The 19,829-nt window shown below is 37.7% G+C and overlaps 2 protein-coding genes and 1 non-coding gene across 7 annotated transcripts in view; all 3 read right to left on the bottom strand.

Annotated features, from left to right (window-relative positions):
- The window catches only part of LOC107084180 (CAAX prenyl protease 2-like), a 6,364-nt gene extending 4,535 nt beyond the window's left edge, over window positions 1-1,829 (bottom strand). The window contains exons 1-3 of the mRNA XM_015373891.1: window positions 1,699-1,829; window positions 1,516-1,622; window positions 1,238-1,245 (exon numbers count right to left, since the gene is read on the bottom strand). Coding sequence (XP_015229377.1) covers window positions 1,238-1,245; window positions 1,516-1,622; window positions 1,699-1,829 — 246 coding nt within the window. The remainder of the gene's footprint in view (window positions 1-1,237; window positions 1,246-1,515; window positions 1,623-1,698) is intronic.
- Window positions 1,830-2,092: 263 nt separating this feature from the next.
- trnae-cuc lies at window positions 2,093-2,164 on the bottom strand. Its single transcript has one exon. It is a non-coding gene; the product is annotated as a tRNA-Glu (tRNA).
- Window positions 2,165-3,695: 1,531 nt separating this feature from the next.
- ehbp1l1 (EH domain binding protein 1 like 1) overlaps window positions 3,696-19,829 on the bottom strand; it is a 48,463-nt gene continuing 32,329 nt past the window's right edge. Inside the window, exons 1-14 of one of the 5 annotated variants that reach the window (XM_015373934.1) lie at window positions 15,583-16,189; window positions 12,495-13,157; window positions 10,832-11,030; window positions 10,596-10,744; window positions 10,452-10,500; window positions 9,631-9,955; window positions 9,441-9,502; window positions 9,274-9,316; window positions 8,646-8,689; window positions 8,249-8,369; window positions 7,092-7,191; window positions 6,939-7,012; window positions 5,600-5,714; window positions 3,700-5,319 (exon numbers count right to left, since the gene is read on the bottom strand). In XM_015373934.1, coding sequence (XP_015229420.1) covers window positions 5,232-5,319; window positions 5,600-5,714; window positions 6,939-7,012; window positions 7,092-7,191; window positions 8,249-8,369; window positions 8,646-8,689; window positions 9,274-9,316; window positions 9,441-9,502; window positions 9,631-9,955; window positions 10,452-10,500; window positions 10,596-10,744; window positions 10,832-11,030; window positions 12,495-13,157; window positions 15,583-16,178 — 2,628 coding nt within the window. In that variant the 5' untranslated portion in view covers window positions 16,179-16,189 and the 3' untranslated portion in view covers window positions 3,700-5,231. Of the gene's footprint in view, window positions 5,320-5,599; window positions 5,715-6,938; window positions 7,013-7,091; window positions 7,192-8,248; window positions 8,370-8,645; window positions 8,690-9,273; window positions 9,317-9,440; window positions 9,503-9,630; window positions 9,956-10,451; window positions 10,501-10,595; window positions 10,745-10,831; window positions 11,031-12,494; window positions 13,158-15,582; window positions 16,190-19,829 lie in introns of those variants that run through there. The other 4 variants (XM_015373931.1, XM_015373932.1, XM_015373933.1 and 1 more) reach the window with 4 other exon arrangements.

Here is a 19,829-nt window from a genome sequence, read left to right on the forward strand (position 1 = left end):
TTTTTTTTCTTTTTATTTGACTTTTACAATTGCAAATACAAGTCAAATATTTAGCACATAGATTTACTTGAACTAGAGTAAATTATATATATTTTAGATTAAAAAGCCATATTAAAAAAAAATTTCAGTGTGGATATTACATTGACACAGTTTATATGATATGAAAACATAAAATACACACATATTTACAGATATTTAATATTTTAAGGTTGCTATTTATTTGCACCAGATTTTTTAAAGAATAAATAGAAATGTAGGCATATTACAAATTTGTTACATTTATAATGGTCAATGGAAAACATACACAGTTAGGGGTCAGTTGTAACAGAAACAAAACTTGCCTAAGGTTCCTAGGTCCATACTGAATGCATAATAACTGGGCCTGAGGGAATCCTCATGGCTGTGCATGTACAAAGCTTCCTTGCATATTTGCATCAATGAGTGTCAAGGGTGTTGGGCCATAAAGCAGGATAATAATTTTTGACATTGAGGACCGATCTCCATCTTTCATTCTAACATGTTCACTGAACTAGAAGTGTCAGTTCTGATCCACAGTGCTGCTGCCCTATCAAAGTTTCTGCAAACCTTCCCCCTACTTCCACAGGACACCTCCCTCAGAGGTGTACCATGGCCCCCCCGCAGAGTATGACAAACGGAATCAAAGTAAAATACCACAGCACACAGGATTTCTTTATCTTTCGGTAAAGCTGTCCAGGGGTTTACATTGGAAGAGGGACAACATCATGGAGCCAAGGCCCAGATCTCCAGCATGACGATGGCTAAGTCGTGATGGTTGACATTTAAGGACCAACTTGCTGCAAAACAGACCATTTGCAGTATTTTTCTCTGATTTTCAGAAGTTACAGACCTGGACTGCAGGTCAAAGCCTCCTATGGAAGTCTTTTTCCTTGGTGTGTGTAAATTGGTTTGAAAACATTTGATGACATCCCAAATTCTTAAAGATATACTTTGGTTGTCAAATACAAAATCCAAGCTAAGCTGTGAAATTGTTTTCAACCATGTTTTCTCTCCCTGTTTCTGCATAGTTTAGTTAAGTTGTGTTTCACTGGTATTTAGTCAAGTGTTTTTAACTGAAATATGTTTGTCTTGGAGCTGAATTATTTTGGTTCATAAACTCACCTATATTTTGAATGTAAATTGTGGTGTATTTACAGTATTGCCTATATGTGCAGAATTTTCTATTTGACAATGATTTGAGTTTGATTCACACTTTCACTTGTTGTTCTAACACAGCCGGTAGGGTGTGTGTTCATAAACAATATATGAGAATCCAAGTAATATCTGATTAAATAAGATATTTACCACCTCTACTGCAGTGGGCAATAAATATATTAAAGTAGCACCACAGGCGGTTTAAGGACTTTTGCTACAGCTCAAATGATTATGCCGAGCGCACGAGAAGAGAATCAGGGAGGAAATCTTCATTTGGAAGACCTTGAAAAAGAAAGAACTTTAAATGGCAGAGGAAAAGCTTTGCTCCTTGTGTAGGCCTACTCACTGTGATATCAGCCCAGTACATCCATAGCTTCACAAACGCAGGAGATACTGCAGACACCAGAATAACACTGGCACAGCGACGCTTTATCACCCTTGGATGGTCCCTTTAAAGACACAAATACAACCATTATGAGCTTCTTGAATGACGGACTACCTGGCTTCAGATGAGTGGTAGTGTACCTTGGTAAGGTGCTGCACCAAATGTATAAGCTCCCAATGTAGAGAAGAACCAGCAGAAGGCAACCTGTCACACTCACCAAATAGCTTTTGTATTGCTCCTGCCTAATGCAGCCATGCAATGGCTCCTGCATTACAGAACAGGAGGTCTATAAGTGGTTCTACTGGAAACTGGTGAATAAAGCAGCACAGGCTCTACATGCTGCACTGCTAAGCTTGATCCTTTATGTCAGTTTGAATTAGTAAATCCCGCTGTGGTGATGATTTGCCTGCAAAGACAAGCTGATTTGCTGGAGCTCAAGAGGTACAGCTAGAAAAGTGAAGTAAAAAATATTAATGTCTTTGATTCTTCTTTGATAAAAGAATGAAATGATCCATAACAAATTAAAAATAAACGTTCCCTGACCGGGAATCGAACCCGGGCCGCGGCGGTGAGAGCGCCGAATCCTAACCACTAGACCACCAGGGAAGACCTGAAGAGATCTCCTCTAACGCACGTTTTTAAATAAACAGAACGGGAGTATTAGTACTGACGATAAATGGAGTTAAAGCATTATGTAAATAAAGTCATATTACGTGAATAAAGACGTAACATTGGAAATTCGTAATATTACGAGGTTAAATTCATAATATTAATTATGTAATTCCCTGTATGTATAACCCTATATATATCTGTAATTTATCCATCAGTCCTAAATTGACCTATTTAATGATTTACCATCTAGTTAATTGAATAATTGTCTGTAGAATAATATAAACACGAATTCATTTTTTTTAGATTATCTGTTATACTGTAAATAATCCCACACAGTTGCAAGACTAACCTGCTGTGTTACTTGTAGCAGTTTGAACTAACTTTACCAGCCTTCACACGGAAGTTAAAGCTACTAAACTTTATTTACCTGCCGTCTTTTAGCCACTTGGAGAAGTTGCCTTTCATCGCAGCAACATTTCTCCTCCCTACTTCATTTCCTGTTTCATGCTCCTGAAAACGTACCTTTATTTGAGTCCATCTTCAGCACAACTGCTCCTCCATGTAAACACGCGCTCCAACAGTTGCATGCGTGCTGCATAGTAGTATGTGATAAAATAGTGAGGACATAGATACACTTTCAAGAAGATTCATTCCTGGACATACTATAGCGTTTTCTTTCACACCAATCTATTTTAATTAACATGAACCTTTCAATAGAAGGTCTTAGTGTCACGATTGGTTATGGTTAGTTGACCCAAAAGCAGAGGCAAGGAGGCAGAGGTGAATTTCTTGTGGATTTATTGATGAGTTAACTGAGAACAGAGGCAGGTAATCCAAAAAAAAGTCTAAAAACAAACAGGAAACCAGAATTCCAAAATCCAAAAGTGAAAACAAAGTCCAAACTAACAGGAAACCAGGAGTCCAAAAATCAAAACAAGAAAACGAAGACAAAGAAGAAGTGAAGACGAACCAGAAACCATGGAGACATCAGGGGGATCGCTATCACAAGGATGAAGGCCCAGAGAGACGAGTGTGAGAAAGTTTGACCAGGACCCAGCAAAGAAGAACAGAACAGAGAGAATATTTATAGAGAGACTGAAACAAAGAGAGGGCTAATGAGCAGAGTGGGAGCAGGTGTGCACAGAGCAGGAGAGGAAAAGAGCTAGGGGAAAAGGAGAACACAAGAGGGCAGCAGAGGGCAACAAATAAAAAACCTAGAAAACTGAAAATAACTAGAAAACACAACAAAATAAGAGTTAAACCACTAAGGCTATTAAACATTGAGCAAAGTAAGACTGAATACTCAAAAGAAAATCATAACAGAGCCAAGACTGAAACAGTAAGTAAGAATTAACAAGAGAACACAACAACAAAAAAATTAAACCCTTAAAACTAGAAAACAAGGAGTAAAGCAAAACTGAACACTCAAAAGAAAACATAACAGAACCAAGACAGAGACAGTAAACTGAGAAAAAAAACAAAAAAGACAACAAAATAAGACTTAGACCGTAAAAAACAAGGAGCAAAGCAAAACTGAACATCCAAAAGAAAAACATAACAGAACCAGAACTCTAACACTTAGTTGGAGCCTCTAACAGATTCTTTCTAGGTGTTTCTATCATCTTCGCTCCTACTTTGAAAAACATCCGTTTCTGCTGAGGAAAAACTTCCCCACAGTATGCCAATGCCATCACTTTGTTTTCTAAATGTGCTCTGAGTTATTTTTTCCCCACCTGTGTTTCTGTATTTTATTAATACATAATAATAATGATCCTGTTGACAGTTATCCTATCTGTTCTGGATCTCTGAAGCAGGCCATTTACATCCAGGCCAAATTATAAATAGCATGCTGAGAATATTATGGTTAGTATGGTGGGTTGCTTCTCAGCAGTGGTACTCACTTCTTTTATATTGAATCTAACAGGGGTTGTAACAGCTGAGTGTTCCTTTAATTGATGTTTGACTTGCTGATTTCTAAATTGCAGTTTGATTTATAGTATAAACTACACTGATGGCACAAGCTTCCATATAATAATGTAAACTGCAGGTAGACCACAAGCTTTGTTAATATGTTCTGGTTTTAGATTATGGTTTCCATTAACTTAGTTTGGAACACATGAAGGTCAAAAGCAGCATGGCGGTACACCCAAAAACAGAAAGACTTGACACATAGCAAACATTTTCTTTTATCAATTTTATTTGTTATTTGCCAACACAGTCTGAAATAGTGAGAGCAACATTTGAAATCCTACATGCAAATTGATGGGTACCTTTTCATCTAAACCTGTATTTGAAAGCTATGCAGAAATACCCGAACATTTTCACTTCAGCTACAAAAGAAACAGGCAACATCTACTCCAAAGAGGCTGTAGATGACTCAAGTCACCCGCCTCCAAGATGAAACTATAAAGCAATCTGAAAACACATTTTAATATGTGTTAAAACTTTAACCATCGGTAGACTGTTATCAGGAATTACAGAAAGTACATATAATTTCCTCACTGAAAGCCTTATATGGTTGAGTCCAGCTCAAATTTTCACTAGATAAACCAATTTCTAAATAGTTTTTTTTTTTTACATTCTTTGGAAACTCTTAGGAAAGATAAAAGCCTCATGTATTTATAGCATTTATATCTTCATTAAAAATGGTACGACTTTAGTTTAAATATAAAAGCTTTCCAGTGAGGTGAAAAAGCTAAATATACTGCATAGGCAAAAACAAAACAAAAAGAAAGAAAAAAAAAAACAGGATCAGGTGGTGTGTGAATACTTAATGATGTCCCATCAGATATACACAGCACAAGAAAAACTGTATGTGCAAATAACGTATGACAAAATGACACACGATTTAAATAAATAAAACAACCAATGAAAGGATTTAACACAATACTACTAAAACACAGACATGACTTTCAGATAACACACATTCTCCAGCTTCAGACCTACAGCACATTTCTAAGGAGAAAAAAAGGCTCCTTAACTCCTCAAAGTTTGTATCTTGTTTTTTAATTTAAGGATGATTCTTTGTTGAGACTTTGGGTTATAAATCCAGTTTGTGCTTTTATTGTAACACACATTTGTCTTTGTTGCTGTATTTCCTCCTTCTCATCTCCAGCCCTCGCTCCAGACGCTCGTCCTCCTCCCGAGCACTGCAAACACAAAAACACTTGTTACTTCAGCATGAATGTTTTTCCTAGTAACTCAAAGTAAAAACTACTAAGATGATTGAGCTAAAACGCACGTTTTCACTCAGAAATCCCTCAGCTAAAGCACTTTTCAAAATGACACCTGCTGAAGGTGTGTAAAAGACCTTTAAACAATATGATAATCTATTCAGTCAATATCTGTAATAAAAATCTGACTTTTTATTTAGTTCCAACTAAAACTCTATTAAACTTCTTTACCGTCATTTCTACTGCATTCACCCACCGTTTCTCTTTGTCATCGATGTCTCGGATGATTTCGTCTCGCTGGTTGACCAGAGACACCAGTTCCTGGAGGAGCAGCTGCTCTCTCTGTTGCTGAGTTATTGTCTTCTGCCAGTCTGCAGAACAATCAACAGAACACCACATTTTAATCTATCAATACCATTTTAGATATCTGATTGCAAGTTTTTGAGAATAATTTTGATTAATATAAAAAACTGGCATTATGGAAATAAAATAATTTTTATATGAGATAATTATCAAAGGGTGAGTTCACCCAAAGAGTTGAAACTTGCTGAAAGGAGGAACGGCTGCATGCACTATGTTCTGCAGGCCTGCCAGTAAGCTCACAAACAATCATATTTAGAATTAAACAACTTTTATTGCCATTTTGTATACACAGTGTATACAAAAATTCCTTTAAAACAGCTTTTCAGACAGTAAATGAACATTTTCACTCCTTAAAGTACAGCAGTGATCAAATGCAAACAGTGAGGGAGAAAAAACATTGTGCAAAAAATGCATTGTTTTGGAAATTCAGAGCATTAATATATATATATGGTGCAAATATGCAAAAATTTTGGTTTGGTTTTATCAGTGTGATGCAGAGTCTGTGTCATGAATTGGATCGATGCCTAATTTGTAGCGTTCTAAGCGGCGTATTTTGTGTATTTGTCTGGAGCTGTAGCAAGCCGCTGCCTACAGGCGCAGCCATCTTGGTTTCATATTTATAACATAGCTGTTAACCAGGAGTAGTTTGAGATGGTTGCACACAGGCTTTTGTTAATTATGACATAAAGAGAGAAGGTAGTCCCAAACTGAATTATTCCATTTTCATAAAGGGGTAAAAATTTCCTCTGGTAACATTTGGTGAAGTCGCTAGTAGTTTGTTTTTCCATAGTAAACTATTCCCCTTGTATTTTGTTTTTTGCTAAGGTAAAAGCAAAAAAAATGATGGTTGAGCTACAATGCAAGTTTTCACTCAGAAATCCTAAACAAATCCCTCAGCTAAAGCACTTTTCAAAAAGAACATTATCTATTCACTCAATATCTGTGATAAAAATCGGACTTTGGTAAAGCCGCAACTAGTTTGACTTTTTTCAATAGCAAACTATTCCTTTTGTAATTACTTTTTTGCTAAGATAAAAGCAAAGGCTGAAAACTATGGATCAAATTTTACTTGTAATTTCACAGAGAATGCAGGAACCATTAATGTAAATATCATTCATGATAAATGTGTAACAAGGACAGATTTAGCAATAAAGATCATAGAAACCTACAAGCTTATAGATTTACATTTCAAACAAGTATTTCTGACTTTAACACATCAGTTGTGTGCTGACCTTCTATAGCCATCATGACCCGTAGTTCTCTGGTGAGAAGCTCAAATCTTCTCTCAAGGTCCTGCTCCTCTTGTCTGCAAAGGAGTCATAAATAAGGGAAAGGTAAATGGATCTGATGCTTAAAATCTGAAAGAGTGTCTCCTATATGCTTACAATAGTTCAAGGTTATCCTGTCGACGTATCAGAGCATTTTTCTTGTTCACCAAAGTAAACCACTCCTGGATCAGGCGCTCCTCTTCATCACGATCACTCCCTGTAAATGGAAGACAACTATGTTAAGTTCTTATTGTCAGGGTTCTTCCCTCTGTTTTGCTTTGTAGATTCTTTGTAAGTAGTTGTTTTCTGTCGTTTTTTTATTTCTTGTGTTACTCTCTGTTGCCCCCTTGTCCCTGTTTCCTTTCCCCTTGGCTCCCTTCTGGTTAGCTCTAATCACACCTGCTCCATATCAGCTGATTTGCCCATCCTTTGTTCTGTTCCCCATATATACACCACCTCTGCGGTTCCTCATGGCTGATTTCTTGCTGTTTTTGGTGTCTCTTTGCTCCCCATATGTATACACCCTGACGTTAAAAGGATTTTTGGTTTTTAGTGTTTTTATGTTTTGCCTCTGTTGCCTTGGACTTCTATATTAAATCAGCAAAACTCATCTCTACCTCCTTATCTCTGCATTTGGGTCCTCGAGACATCCATACAACCTTGACATCTATAGAATTATGGCACAAAGAACCTAATCATGCCTAATATGCCAGATAGAAGAAATTGATTGGTTCCTTGGGGATAAAAAAAATGTGATTCTTAGTTAGTCTTCTTAATGCATTTGAATGATTCAAAGATGATCTGTAAAGGACTCCTTGTTCTTGCCCTATTTCTTGAGGTGTCTTCATAGGTTTTTGATAGGACTACGGTCAGATTCCTTTTATGTCTTTCAACCATTTTTGTTTGATTTGTTTAAATCATTGTGTTGAAAGATAAAAAACATTGATGCATTTCCAGTTTTCGGTTTTTAAAGTTTCCTGCTATTTAAATAAAAAATATGACCCCCTTAAGTTTCAGAAGGTTCTAAGGGCTGTTAAACAGTAGGCATGAGCTATTTCCTGGTTTACAGATCACTAATCAAATTTATGCAGTCCCACTAGTCAGCCTAAGGAGGTTAAGGATATTTCAGTTATCTTTATTTTACAATCCATGATTTATGGTTTTTCATGTTCTTTCACCAAATTAACAAAATCTAAAAGGATCTGGACCTAATTAAAATCAGTCCATTCACCTCTGTTCCACTCAACCCTCATGTTTCCCTGTAAAGAACAGACCTGTCTCCATGAGACTTCTCAGCCGTCTTTCCACGACGGCCGCTCTGCTGTCGATATGCTTCTGCTCCGTCTCCAGCGCTGCCAGTTCGCTCAAGACATACTGACTGGTGTCCTGCAGGTACTGACCACAAATCACATCACACACACACACGAATGCATGCAAGCAACATGCATTCACACACAAATCCAGGTAAACATAAACATGACAGCCACAAGGAAAGGAGAAGAAGCAGAAGACAGTAAAAGGAAAGAAGAAAAAGGCAGTCACAGATTAGAGGGAAGTCAGAAACAATGGAGATAACAAACAGGGAATTTGTTCTGCTATGAAGAGTTTTAATGTGATTTTGTACAAGGCTTATTGTGATGAAAAAGAAAAAGTAAGTCATAAAAAACTGACCATTGTTTCCTCTTGTTTAGGAGGCTGGGTGTCAGGTGCAGTCTCTGCAATGAGAGGGACAGATGAGGGACATTAAAGGGCCTATGTCATGCAAAATCCTCACCCTTCTTTTTAGCTTTTAACTCTGTTATAATGCTATTTCTTCATCAAAACCATTCACTGTTATTTTTGCTTAATTCATCCCTGTCAGTAATCCTCCAATCAGGGAGCCGTGATTTGAGGCAGATTATTTCTGCTCTAAGTTGAGTCTAAATTGCTCTTTTAGAAGCTAATCTTTACAGTGACAGTAACTGTTCTTTTGTTAGCTACTATGTAAGTTGTCAAAATATATTTTACCTGAAAGAGGTATTAGATTTTTTTCAGCCTTCCCATAGAGGTCTGATACCTATACAGTGACTCTAAGGAAATGTGATGAAATGGGCGGCACCCATGGAAGAAAACCACTAATATTTCATAACAAATAAATACTCCGTAATGCCAAAGGGAATATTTCAGGATATATATGCCTATAGTTGACTTCCACAAGGTCTAAAAAACACAATATATGACCTTTAAAGAAAAAGAATCCGGTCAGAGATCAACATTTCCACTATTCTGAGTCCAGACAGGAACCTGTCCGGGTACCTACCTGAGTTATTGGCCTGTTCAGAGGTAGATTTTGCACCTTCATCCTGCAAAAGGCAGAACATAATGTCAAAGTTCAAGACTCATACCTTAAAAGAAAATCAGCTATATTTTAAGAAATTATTTCAGAGACCGAATGATAAGTTTTAATTTGATGAAAAGGAGTGTAACCTGTTCAGATTTGGCAGCTTTGTTAATCGATCTTGGGGGTGGGACTGGGATTCTTGATTCTTCTACAGCAAAAACAATAAGGAAGCAGTGAGATGTGCAATTCTACCATTAAAAAACAGTCATATTTTCAATCATGTCCACAAGGCTTTGCTTCTTGGAAAAGAACTCTTGACCACTTAAAAGAAATCACCTTTAACAGTCCGTTTGGTTCTAGGTGGGGGCACCACCAGGGTGTTGCTCCCTCCTTCCTCCAGACTCACTCCTTCATTCAGCCTAGCCATGCAGAAGGCAGCAGCGTCAACATTGGTGGGAGCGGGACCAGAAGGAGCAAGCCCGTAACTCGACTGACTGCTGTTGTGCTCGATCTGCAGCACGCTCAGCTCCTGGTTGGTGAAATGTGAGCGGATTTGGCTGAGGTAAGTCATAACGATGAGCCGGTCAGGAACGGACAGGAGCACCATGTCAGATGGCTCCAACAGACGAGAAATCCCCAACGCCTCAAAGCCGTCGAATGCCTACATTTAGCCAAAGGATAAAACGGATGAAGGGAATAAAATTAAATTGCTTTCGACCTATCCTAAATTTTAGGCTTGACCTTCTTACATATTTTATTACATTAAAAATGTGCAATTATTTTATTGCAAATGCATCTAATAGACCTCCACAAAGTAGTGCATGGAGTAGTGGAAGAAAAAAAAGTAAAATTCTCAAAATAATTTACAGCAACAAATCTGACAATGTCGAAAAAGGATAAGTTAAAAAGTGTGTTAATTCACTTGCAAGGTACTGTGACCAGTTTTCAACAGTCCCTAAATTTTCTCAGTTTCTGTACCTATGATGTCCTACCCTGCTCACATGAAGCAATTGTGTTAAAGTTACTAAATATCATTAAGTAAATGCCGGTTGCATTATTTATTTCATTGTGCATTTGTTCTCACATTACACAGTAAACTTAACAGGCAATATAAAAAAGCTCAATATAAAATTCATCATTGTGCAGCTCGTTGTTACCTTCTTATTGTTTAACTTAATGTCATGAGAATCCAAATGTTCAAAGTCTCTGATGAGGTAGAAGAAGAAACATGAAAAAATAAGGGTAAGAGATGGGCTTTAAAAATAATTATATGGGATATAGATAGTTTAGAGATGTTTTACATTTTGTCTGGATGAAAATGATGCAGTATGGCACAGAAAGCCAGGCCATTTCTCCAGGACGTACTGAAGTTTGTGACCTTTACACCCTGGTACTTGTTGGTGATGCTCTGACACCACTGGAGCAGCGACTGGCTGGAGTTTACAAGGTCCTGGGGAAAGAGCAAGATGACAATACCAATCACCGTTTAGCTATGGATTGTTAAGGTTTCCTTTGAGGGTACATCTGAGACATTTACCTCAGTGTCCTCCTTCCCATTTACCTCCCCTGTGACCACTGGCATTGGATCAGCAGTCTTGAGCTCGGGGGGTTCTTCTTCTGTTAATGTCGGAAGCCGAGAATTGTTGATCTCACACTGATGTGAGGAAATGATGGTATGCTGAGATGACTGTTTTTCCGGTCCACCATCAGTCAGGTCTGCTTTCTTGTGTTTTGTCCTATGAGGAGACAAAAGACAGCAGCCAATGAACACACAGGGCAGAGTTCTGCAAAGATAAAACGGGAGCATCCATCTGCTTCAAGGTGGCAACACACATGCAGTCATGCAATTGTGAGGAAGCTGAACAAGCTGATGAAAACAAAGCTGGTGAAGAAAGATTAGATGTCAGCTAACATCAGCCAAAATTTAACAGTGTTAAAGGTGCACAACAATGTCAAGAAAATTCTAATTCCAGTCAGCAAAGAAAAGCCAAACTCACATATCCACACAGATAACCACTATGGTTGTATCAGAAAGAAATTAGAAATTTCTGATATAGCCAAGCCTCTGTAATGTGCCTTGAGATGACATGTGTTATGAATATATAAATAAACTAAATTGAATAGAATAGGATTATTAGAACATATAAATAGGAATACATAAGGATTAGATGACAGTTTCTTACCTATTAGCATCATCACAAGACCAAAAACACAATTTAACCCTCTTCATTTTAGGTTTCTGTTTTCTGTCATGTTTTTCTTCATGTATCCAGTTTTGCTTTTCTCCTTGTTTTCTAGTTTTTTTGGTTTTAATTCTTAATTTATTGTGTTCTTTGGTTTTTTCTCAGTTACTGTCCTAGTCTTGGTTCTGCTATATTTTCTTCTTAGTGTTTAGTTTTTCTTTTCTCCAAGTTTAATAGTCTTAGTGGTTTAATTATTATTTTGTTGTGTTTTCTAGTTATTTCCAGTCTTCCAGGTTTTTCATTTGTTACCCTCTGCTGCCCTCTTGTGTTCTCCTTTCTCCCTAGCTCCTGTTTTGTTTCTGCTCTTTCCTCACCTGTTCCCAATCTTCTCATTAGCCCTCTCTTTGTCTCTGTCTCCTTTAAAAGCCCTCTCTCTTCAGTTCCTCTTTGCTGGGTCCTCGTCTAACCTCATCTGTCTTCCTCCAACTCGTCTCTCTGAGCCTTCCTCCTGGTTACAGTTCTTCCCCTGTTGACTCCAAGGTTTTTTGGTAACGTTTGACTTGAGTTTTCTTGTTTTGTTTTGTTTTTTTAACTTTGTTTTCGTTTTTGGATTTTTGGCTGCCTGTTTGTTTGGACTTTGTTTTTTCAGTAATTCATCACTGAATCAACCTTCTATTCACCTCTGCCTTCCTGCCTCTACTTTGGGTCAACAACCCTAAACCAAATCTTGACACTTCATGTCTTTGCTTCAACATATTCGCAGTTCACTTATCTTTTTGTTCTGAGTACTTCCAAACTTGATAGCTTATTGCAATGGGGTGTACACAAATGCAGATCAGAGCTGATTCCTTTTTAAAAATGTATATTGTTTTGCTTTACAAACTCATATATCAGCCGTAAAAGCTATAATTACTATATTACAAGCAAATACATTAGAAGATGAAAGCCTAAGCAATTTGCCTTTATAGTAGAGGTGATTTAAGAAAAAAACAGTCTTTTTAGCCTCTGGGGACTTACACTGTGTCTTCTCCAAGTGACTCTTCTGTGTCATTTAGTCTTATTTCCTGCAAAGCATCAGAGCAGATAACAACTGAGACCTGACTGTGATCGGTAAGGTCAGGGTGGGAGTTTAAGTGGCTTCCAATCTCTGTAGGATCGCTGTCAATGTCACCAGGAGTTGGAATGAGACGTTTCAGGGTACGAGGTACACTACCAATGGAGGAGTCACCTGACATCTGTTGAATCTTAGCCAGTAAAAGTCTCTCCTCCTCTTGGAGCTGCTGCTCTTTGGAGGGAATGTTGGTAAGACTGGCGGTCTTCTGGTCATCTTCGGACCTCAATTCAAGACTGCCTTGCAAATGCGAGGGCATTTCTGTTTCATGTATCTTACTGATACTAATGCCAGTGCGTATTTCAGGAACCACCAAAGGTTGAACAAAATCCGTCCCCTTCAGGTTGCAATCAGTTTTAGTAAAAACTCTGTCATCCTGTTTTTGCATCGATTGTGTTTCTGTTGCCTCCTTCATCTGACGGATTAAAAGAGGGTCGGAAGGCTGTGTATTTGTCTCAGCAGGTTGGGGTTTATTTTGCTGCTTCGTATTAAAGGTCTGATAAGGAAATTGTTCGGTGGAGGGGGATGATGAAGGCTTCTGGGCCTCGGCAGGATGTGGACGGCCTAGGCTAAAGACAAAAGGGGAAGAATTCAGAACTGGAAGACGTACGACTAATGTACAGTAACATGCATTTATGGCATGCTCTGGCACTTCCAAGCAGCAAAACAATATTATTGCTTCAATGGTCCCATGCAAAATGTGCTTTACTACCATAAAACCTTAGTTTAGGAATCTTCTATTTGCTCCAAAAACATTAGATGACCAAAACTGTCCTCATAATACCTCCAGTTTTTCTGAACTGAGGATTTATGTGACAAGAAAAGCCAAGATCATCTATTCAGCCATACTAACGGTCATACTTCAGGGCTAAAATAACTTATAAAAAAATAATAACTCTGCCTTATTTATATCAACCATCTTTAACAACAATGAAACAAGGGTTGTTTATTCAGTGAAAATGGGTTCAGCTGTACGCAACTTTTAGGGAAAACTGTATTTTTGTTTTAGCCACTAGGGGCGCTAGACTTGTAAATTCCAGCTTCAATCTTCCTGAAAACTGGCGACAATGTTACCTTGCAAAAAGATGAATTATCGCAAGATCTGTGATTTCATAAAACTCCCAAAAATATTTATTTTTAAAAGAAACCCTCTATTTTTTTTCTGAAAAACAAGCCAAAGGAGGCGAGTTGTGCCCTTGTGGAATAAAAAGATGAGATACATCCCAACTGAATTTCGCCAACAACCAAGGGGCTGAAGTTAAAAAAGTTGGTCATTGCTGATGTGAAACTAGGCAAATACAACAAAAAAGTCCTCTGCGGCAAATATTAGCTGGTATTTGGCAGCCCGGGGTCATGGCTGCTCAAATCTAAATTGAACGTCATGCTTTCATCTGAGGCACCAGGAAAACATTGTTGAAATTGTCAAGGATGAAGTACATGCCACATACAAATGGTAAGTACATATAAACAGCATATGCACACATATGATACGTCATAGCTGCTACTGCTGCTGTGATTGGCTAAAAGCTCATGGGAGGCAGGTGCCAGTTGGGGATTTACCCAATCAGCTCAAGGAGTTGTACTGATGTCCCTCCCTTTTGCGAAAACTTTCCACAGGAGCCTTTTCCAATCGATATGGTGTAGAATTCAACTTGAAATACATGTATCAGTCTGGTAAATGCCATATTAGCAGCACTGGACTGTGAAAAAAAAGGTCTCTCTCCACTTTTAGAATTTAAAAGAAGACCACTTTCGACCAGCAGATTAAGAAGTCATGAAGTTACTTGTGTAGAAATCCCACATTCACACTTCTAGATTAAATCCGACATAAAAAACAACAACAAAAAAACACACATCTGTTAATGTAGATGTCTCATTTCTGTTTTGTTGGCTAACAACAGCTTTTGGCTTAGTTGGCTCTCCTGTTTAATGGCATCTCAGACTACAGTAAAGTGGCTGTCTGGGTAAAATGATTCACTTAGTGACGGATCTGACTCTCGTAAGTTACATAGGAGAGTTTTTGAGAAGTACAGCCCAAAAGGAACATCAATACATGACTTTTTTTTTTTTTCAAATTAAGCTGAAACTTGCATTAAAACTTGTTTTTTTAATTGTATTCTGCTAAGCCAGTTTTGCTTTGCACAAGATAAGCAGAAACAAGAGGAGGCTAAGAAATTGTTGCAACTTTTAAAGCTGACTGTAGTGAAAAGCATTTTTCCAAAGCTATATGCTATTAAGAGTTGGTTCCTCTTACTTCAGGAAGAGTTACTAACTTTCTGAACAATAATTCTATGGAAATGAGGATAATTTTGATTAAATGAATTAATCAAATGATGGCTGGTCTGCAGTAAAACCACTACAACACTGCATTTTTTATGCTAATTCTACTTCCCATGTAATTTAATGCAGTAATTGCGAACCATGGAGTTAAGATGATTTCTAAAGCAAATTTGCTTTGATTGTTTACTGATCTAATCCCTGTACAATTTTGCTAATGTCCTGTGTAAAAGAGAACCATGATTTTTGTTTCATAATATATTACAGATGTGTATGAAATTACCCCAAGCGGGGTCGCAAAGGTTGCTGGTGCAGCTATCTACGGGTGAGAGGCAGAGTACACCCTGGACAGATCGCAAGTGCATTGCTGTATGAAACTATAATAACTTAAGTGTTGCTTCTTATCAAGATAAACATTTTAGAGTTTTTTTTTTTTTTTTACTTTAAAATGATGTATCATTGCCAGTTGTAGGAAACATGCAGATGCATTTCTGTCATGAGAAAGACTTCCACAGAAAAACCAAACTGTCAAAATGCAAAAGATATAAGTTTGTTAACATTTTTGGAAAGGTGAACTGTGTTGTTATGAGAAGGCATCCACAAATGCTTAAACAGAGATCTCTCTAAATAACAGCAGGCAAAATGAGATCTTTCTGATATAGCCATGTCACACTCCCATTCCAGTTGGTATTTCATCCTCCATCATTCCCCACTCACCCTGTTTCACCCTCCATATACAGTTCAGCCATCCATATGGAGCCAAGATCTTCCTGTCCCCTTTCATACTCTATTTCTTCCTCCTCCTCCTCTTGAAGCCACACTGGGAGGGCATCGTGTTTAGGTGTGGAAGTACCCTGCTTAACGGATGGTGCTTTTTTAACAAGACTCACAGATTCAGGGTTAACTGTTGTGGTTGGTTTGAGGTCAGATTGGAGTTTCTTGTTGTGTCCTTGTAGTCTCTCATCATATGCAATATCATCAAGCTCTGCCTCCTTCAGAGTAGGGCATTTAATTGATAGAGTTTTATTTTGTTTTTCATTCTTTTGAATAAATAAAGAGCCAGATGGAGAATTTGCCTCTCTTTCCTCCCATCCCTTTATTGGTTTTTCCATCACTACATTTTCTTGCTTATCTGTTTCATCCTCATCAGAGAGTTTTCTCTGTTGACTGAAATGTATTATCTCCTTGTCTTTCTCCTCAGTTCTTATTCTTTCATTTTCCAAGTCCAACTTTTTTCTATCTTTATTTGCCTCTGTCCTTTTCAGTCTTTCCTTTTCCTTATTCTCTGCCTCTTCTTTTCTCATTCTTTTCATTTCTTTATTCTCTGCCTCTTCCTTTTCCAATCTTTTCCTTTCTTTCCTCTCTTCCTCTTCTTTCTCCAGTTGTTCCTTTTCTTTCCTTAGTCTTTCCCTTTCTTTCTTTTCTCCCTGTTCTTTCTCCAATATATCCCTTTCTTTCCTCTCCATTTCTTCTCTCTGTAGTCTCTCCTGTTCTTTCTTCTGCATTTCTTCTCTCTTAAGTCTTTCTTGTTCTTTCCTCTCCATTTCTTCTCTCTGTAGTCTCTCCCGTTCTTTTTTCTCCATTTCTTCTCTCTTTAGTCTCTCCCTTTCTTTCTTCTCCATTTCTTCTCTCTTAAGTCTTTCTTGTTCTTTCCTCTCAATTTCTTCTCTCTNGTCTCTCCCTTTCTTTCTTCTCCATTTCTTCTCTCTTAAGTCTTTCTTGTTCTTTCCTCTCAATTTCTTCTCTCTTTAGTCTCTCCCTTTCTTTCCTCTCCACTTCTTCTCTCTGTAGTTTCTCCCTTTCCTTCTTTTCTGCCTGTTCTTTCTCCAATATTTCCCTTTCTTTCTTCTGCATTTCTTCTCTCTTTAGTCTCTCCCTTTCCTTCCTCTTTATTTCTTCTCTCTTAAGTCTTTCTTGTTCTTTCTTTTCAATTTCTTCCCTCTGTAGTCTCTCCCTTTCTTTCCTCTCAATTTCTTCTCTCTTTAGTCTCTCCCTTTCTTTCCTCTCCATTTCTTCTCTCTTTAGTCTCTCCCTTTCTTTCCTCTCAATTTCTTTTGTCTGTAGTCTCTCCCTTTCTTTCTTCTCTGCCTGTTCTTTCTCCAATATTTCCTTTTCTTTCCTCTCTATTTCTTCTCCCCTAAGCCTTTCTTGTTCTTTCCTCTCCATGTCTTCTCTCTTAAGTCTTTCTTGTTCTTTCCTCTCCATTTCTTCTCTCTTTAGTCTTACCTTTTCTTTCTTTTCTGCCTCTTCTTTCTCCAACCTTTCTCTTTCTGTCTTTGCTGTCTCCTCTCTCTTCAATCTTTCTAGTTTCTCCACTTCTTCTATCTTTAGTCTTTCTCTGTTGTTTATCTTTATGTCTTCTCTTGTTAATATTTCCCATTGTTTTGTCTCTACCTCCTTCTCTTTCAAACTATCTGTTCCATTCTTCTCTGACGTTATCCTTCTCAGCTTTTCTATCTCTTCCTTCTTGGTTTCCTCCATTTCTTGTTTCTGCTTTTCCTTTTTTTCTGCCTCGATCATTCTTATTGTATTACTTTCTCTCTTCTCTCCATCTTTTTTCTTCAGTGGTTCTTTTGCTATCATATCTTTCTCTTCTCTCACTGGTATTTCTTTTTCTAGGCTCTTTGCCTCTTCTTTCCCCATATTTTCCCTTTCAGCATTTATACATTTTTCCATTCCCTCTCTTTCTTGTCTTTCCATCGACTGTTCTCTCTCCTTCTCTTGTTCACTGGCTGCCAGTCGCAGACTGGCTACCAAACTCAGTCCACATCTGGTGGCTTCTGGTTCATGAACCGATGTATTCTTGGGGACCTCCTCTTTAACAACCACCTGACCTTCTGCTGCGTCAGAGAAACCCACTGGAGGTAAAATGTCCACATCAACAGAGCTTGGTGGTTCATTATCTGGTTCAGTAATGCACAGCGCTTCTGTTTCTACTTCTTGTAGACATAGTTGTTCAGCACTATTTTTTAGTGGCCATTGTTTATCTGCTGAAGTCTCCTGACTGGCACCATCTGATCCCGATGTGAGCAGCATGGAGGCCATTGTCTCATAGCTAAGAAGCAAAACAGGACAAACAGGAAAACTGTGAGACAGAGCTTACCCCGAAATGACCCAGCAGCATGACCACAGTTGAACTACTGACAAAGAACCAGCTGAACATCATGCTTGATTTGCTTCCTTAGCAGACTTTGTTTTGGTGCACATCCAAGAAATTGCTCAAAGTAACCAAAGAAAATAGCTAGTTCCCTCTATTCAAACTCTAAATAGAAAGAACCACTATTTTCTTTCTTGTATAAATCATACTGGCACTGCATGATTTATACAAGTGAAATACCTCGTAAACAATGTTGAAACTCTCAAAATCAAGGGTATATTACTAGATATGCAAATTACAATTAGTAAAATGGCAAATGTTTTGAGCAGAACAACAAATTGAATTCTAACAGCAAAACCAATACACCAAAAACATCAAGAGCACCAAATAAAATTTGCACACTACACATTATAGACTGGTAAATCTGGAGGTTTTCTGTTGTAGGTTTGAGAAACCATGAGGAATATTTCAGCATAAATATGATCAGATTTTTCCAAAACATCCCAATTGACATTAGTCAGTTTGTTGTTAATGTTTGATTGGAGCACAGTCTTTGTTTGTTTTTTGCCTTTTTTGCTACAGTCAGTAAAGCAAAAGTTAAGGCCATTAGGCTGCTGTTTTTTATCATCTGTCAAAGTTTGGTCTTTGCTGAGGCTTATGCATTTTTTCCCAGCCAAACATGTTCAAAATAAGACTATTTAAAAGGAAGCCTGCATCTGGCAACATGGCACAGCATTACACACTACACAGTCTAAAGAGGAAAAAAACAAAACACTAAAAGTGTCAGAAAAAAATGAGTCACTAAACAAAACAGAAACTTAAGATTTGAATTACTTTTTAAAGAGACCCAACTAGGTGAAAGGAGTGAACTTATAAAGCATGTTTTAAGTCTTACTGGCCAGTCAAAGTGCTTTATAATATCACTAAATTCACCCAATTGCTCTCTCAAATATGCACAGATTTAAAAACCAACATGCAGACCGGTGAGCAACTTGGTGTGAACGTGCCTTGTTAATGAATCGGCAAATGAAAAGAGGAAGCAGGAATTATCCAAAAAACTCTCAGATTGCAAGATGACTACCCTTCTAATAATTTCCCTTTAGAAAAGGCCTCAAACTCTATAGTGTTTAGTTCAAGCTTCCTGCTATCTGCTATCAGCAGGAATATCTGCACAAGTGTAGAAATTAGTTTTCTTATACATGCATCAAGTGTTTAAAAACATGGCTGCTACACATTGCATCCTGTGATAGCAGGGATAGGTGCTTTTTTTTCTAAAAAAAAAAAAGAGGGAGGAAAAAAAAAAAGAGCACCAAAACAATGCCGCATCCCAGAATGCACTGAGCGGCAGCCATGTTTTTGAAAATCTTGATGCTTGTATAAAAGCCAGTTTAGATATTTTTATATCTGGCATTTTATACCCCTTGCTGACACTTAAAATAACTTACTTTGACTTATTTTTTATTTAGTAATATTCACACCAAGGAATGTTATTGCGAGCTTCAATCAGAAACAGTACATTCACTGAGCAGAAAATGGGTATTTCAGCCTTTCAGGACAGCACTTGGGGCAGTTTAAGCTCAAAATCTTCATTTATACACATTAAGGGTTCTAACAGTAGCCAATGGAAATGTTGTTAGGAGACCTTAAAGCACATTAGGGAGCTATAATAATTATGATTTAGAGCTCTCTGCTCCCAACGTTTAGCACTGAAAACAAAATTTCAGAAAAATTATTGCCTGTAAAGTTACATTCTAATCAGATTTGATGCTGTTTTCATTTTGTTTCTATAAACTACCTCATAACCAGTTGGGTTCATTCATGCAGAAATGTATAGAAAGGAAAAAAAATGTCAATGACAAATGTTATA

Source organism: Cyprinodon variegatus, unplaced genomic scaffold, assembly GCF_000732505.1.
Source record: "Cyprinodon variegatus isolate N-32 unplaced genomic scaffold, C_variegatus-1.0 Scaffold94, whole genome shotgun sequence".
Classification (NCBI taxonomy): Eukaryota; Metazoa; Chordata; class Actinopteri; order Cyprinodontiformes; family Cyprinodontidae; genus Cyprinodon; species Cyprinodon variegatus.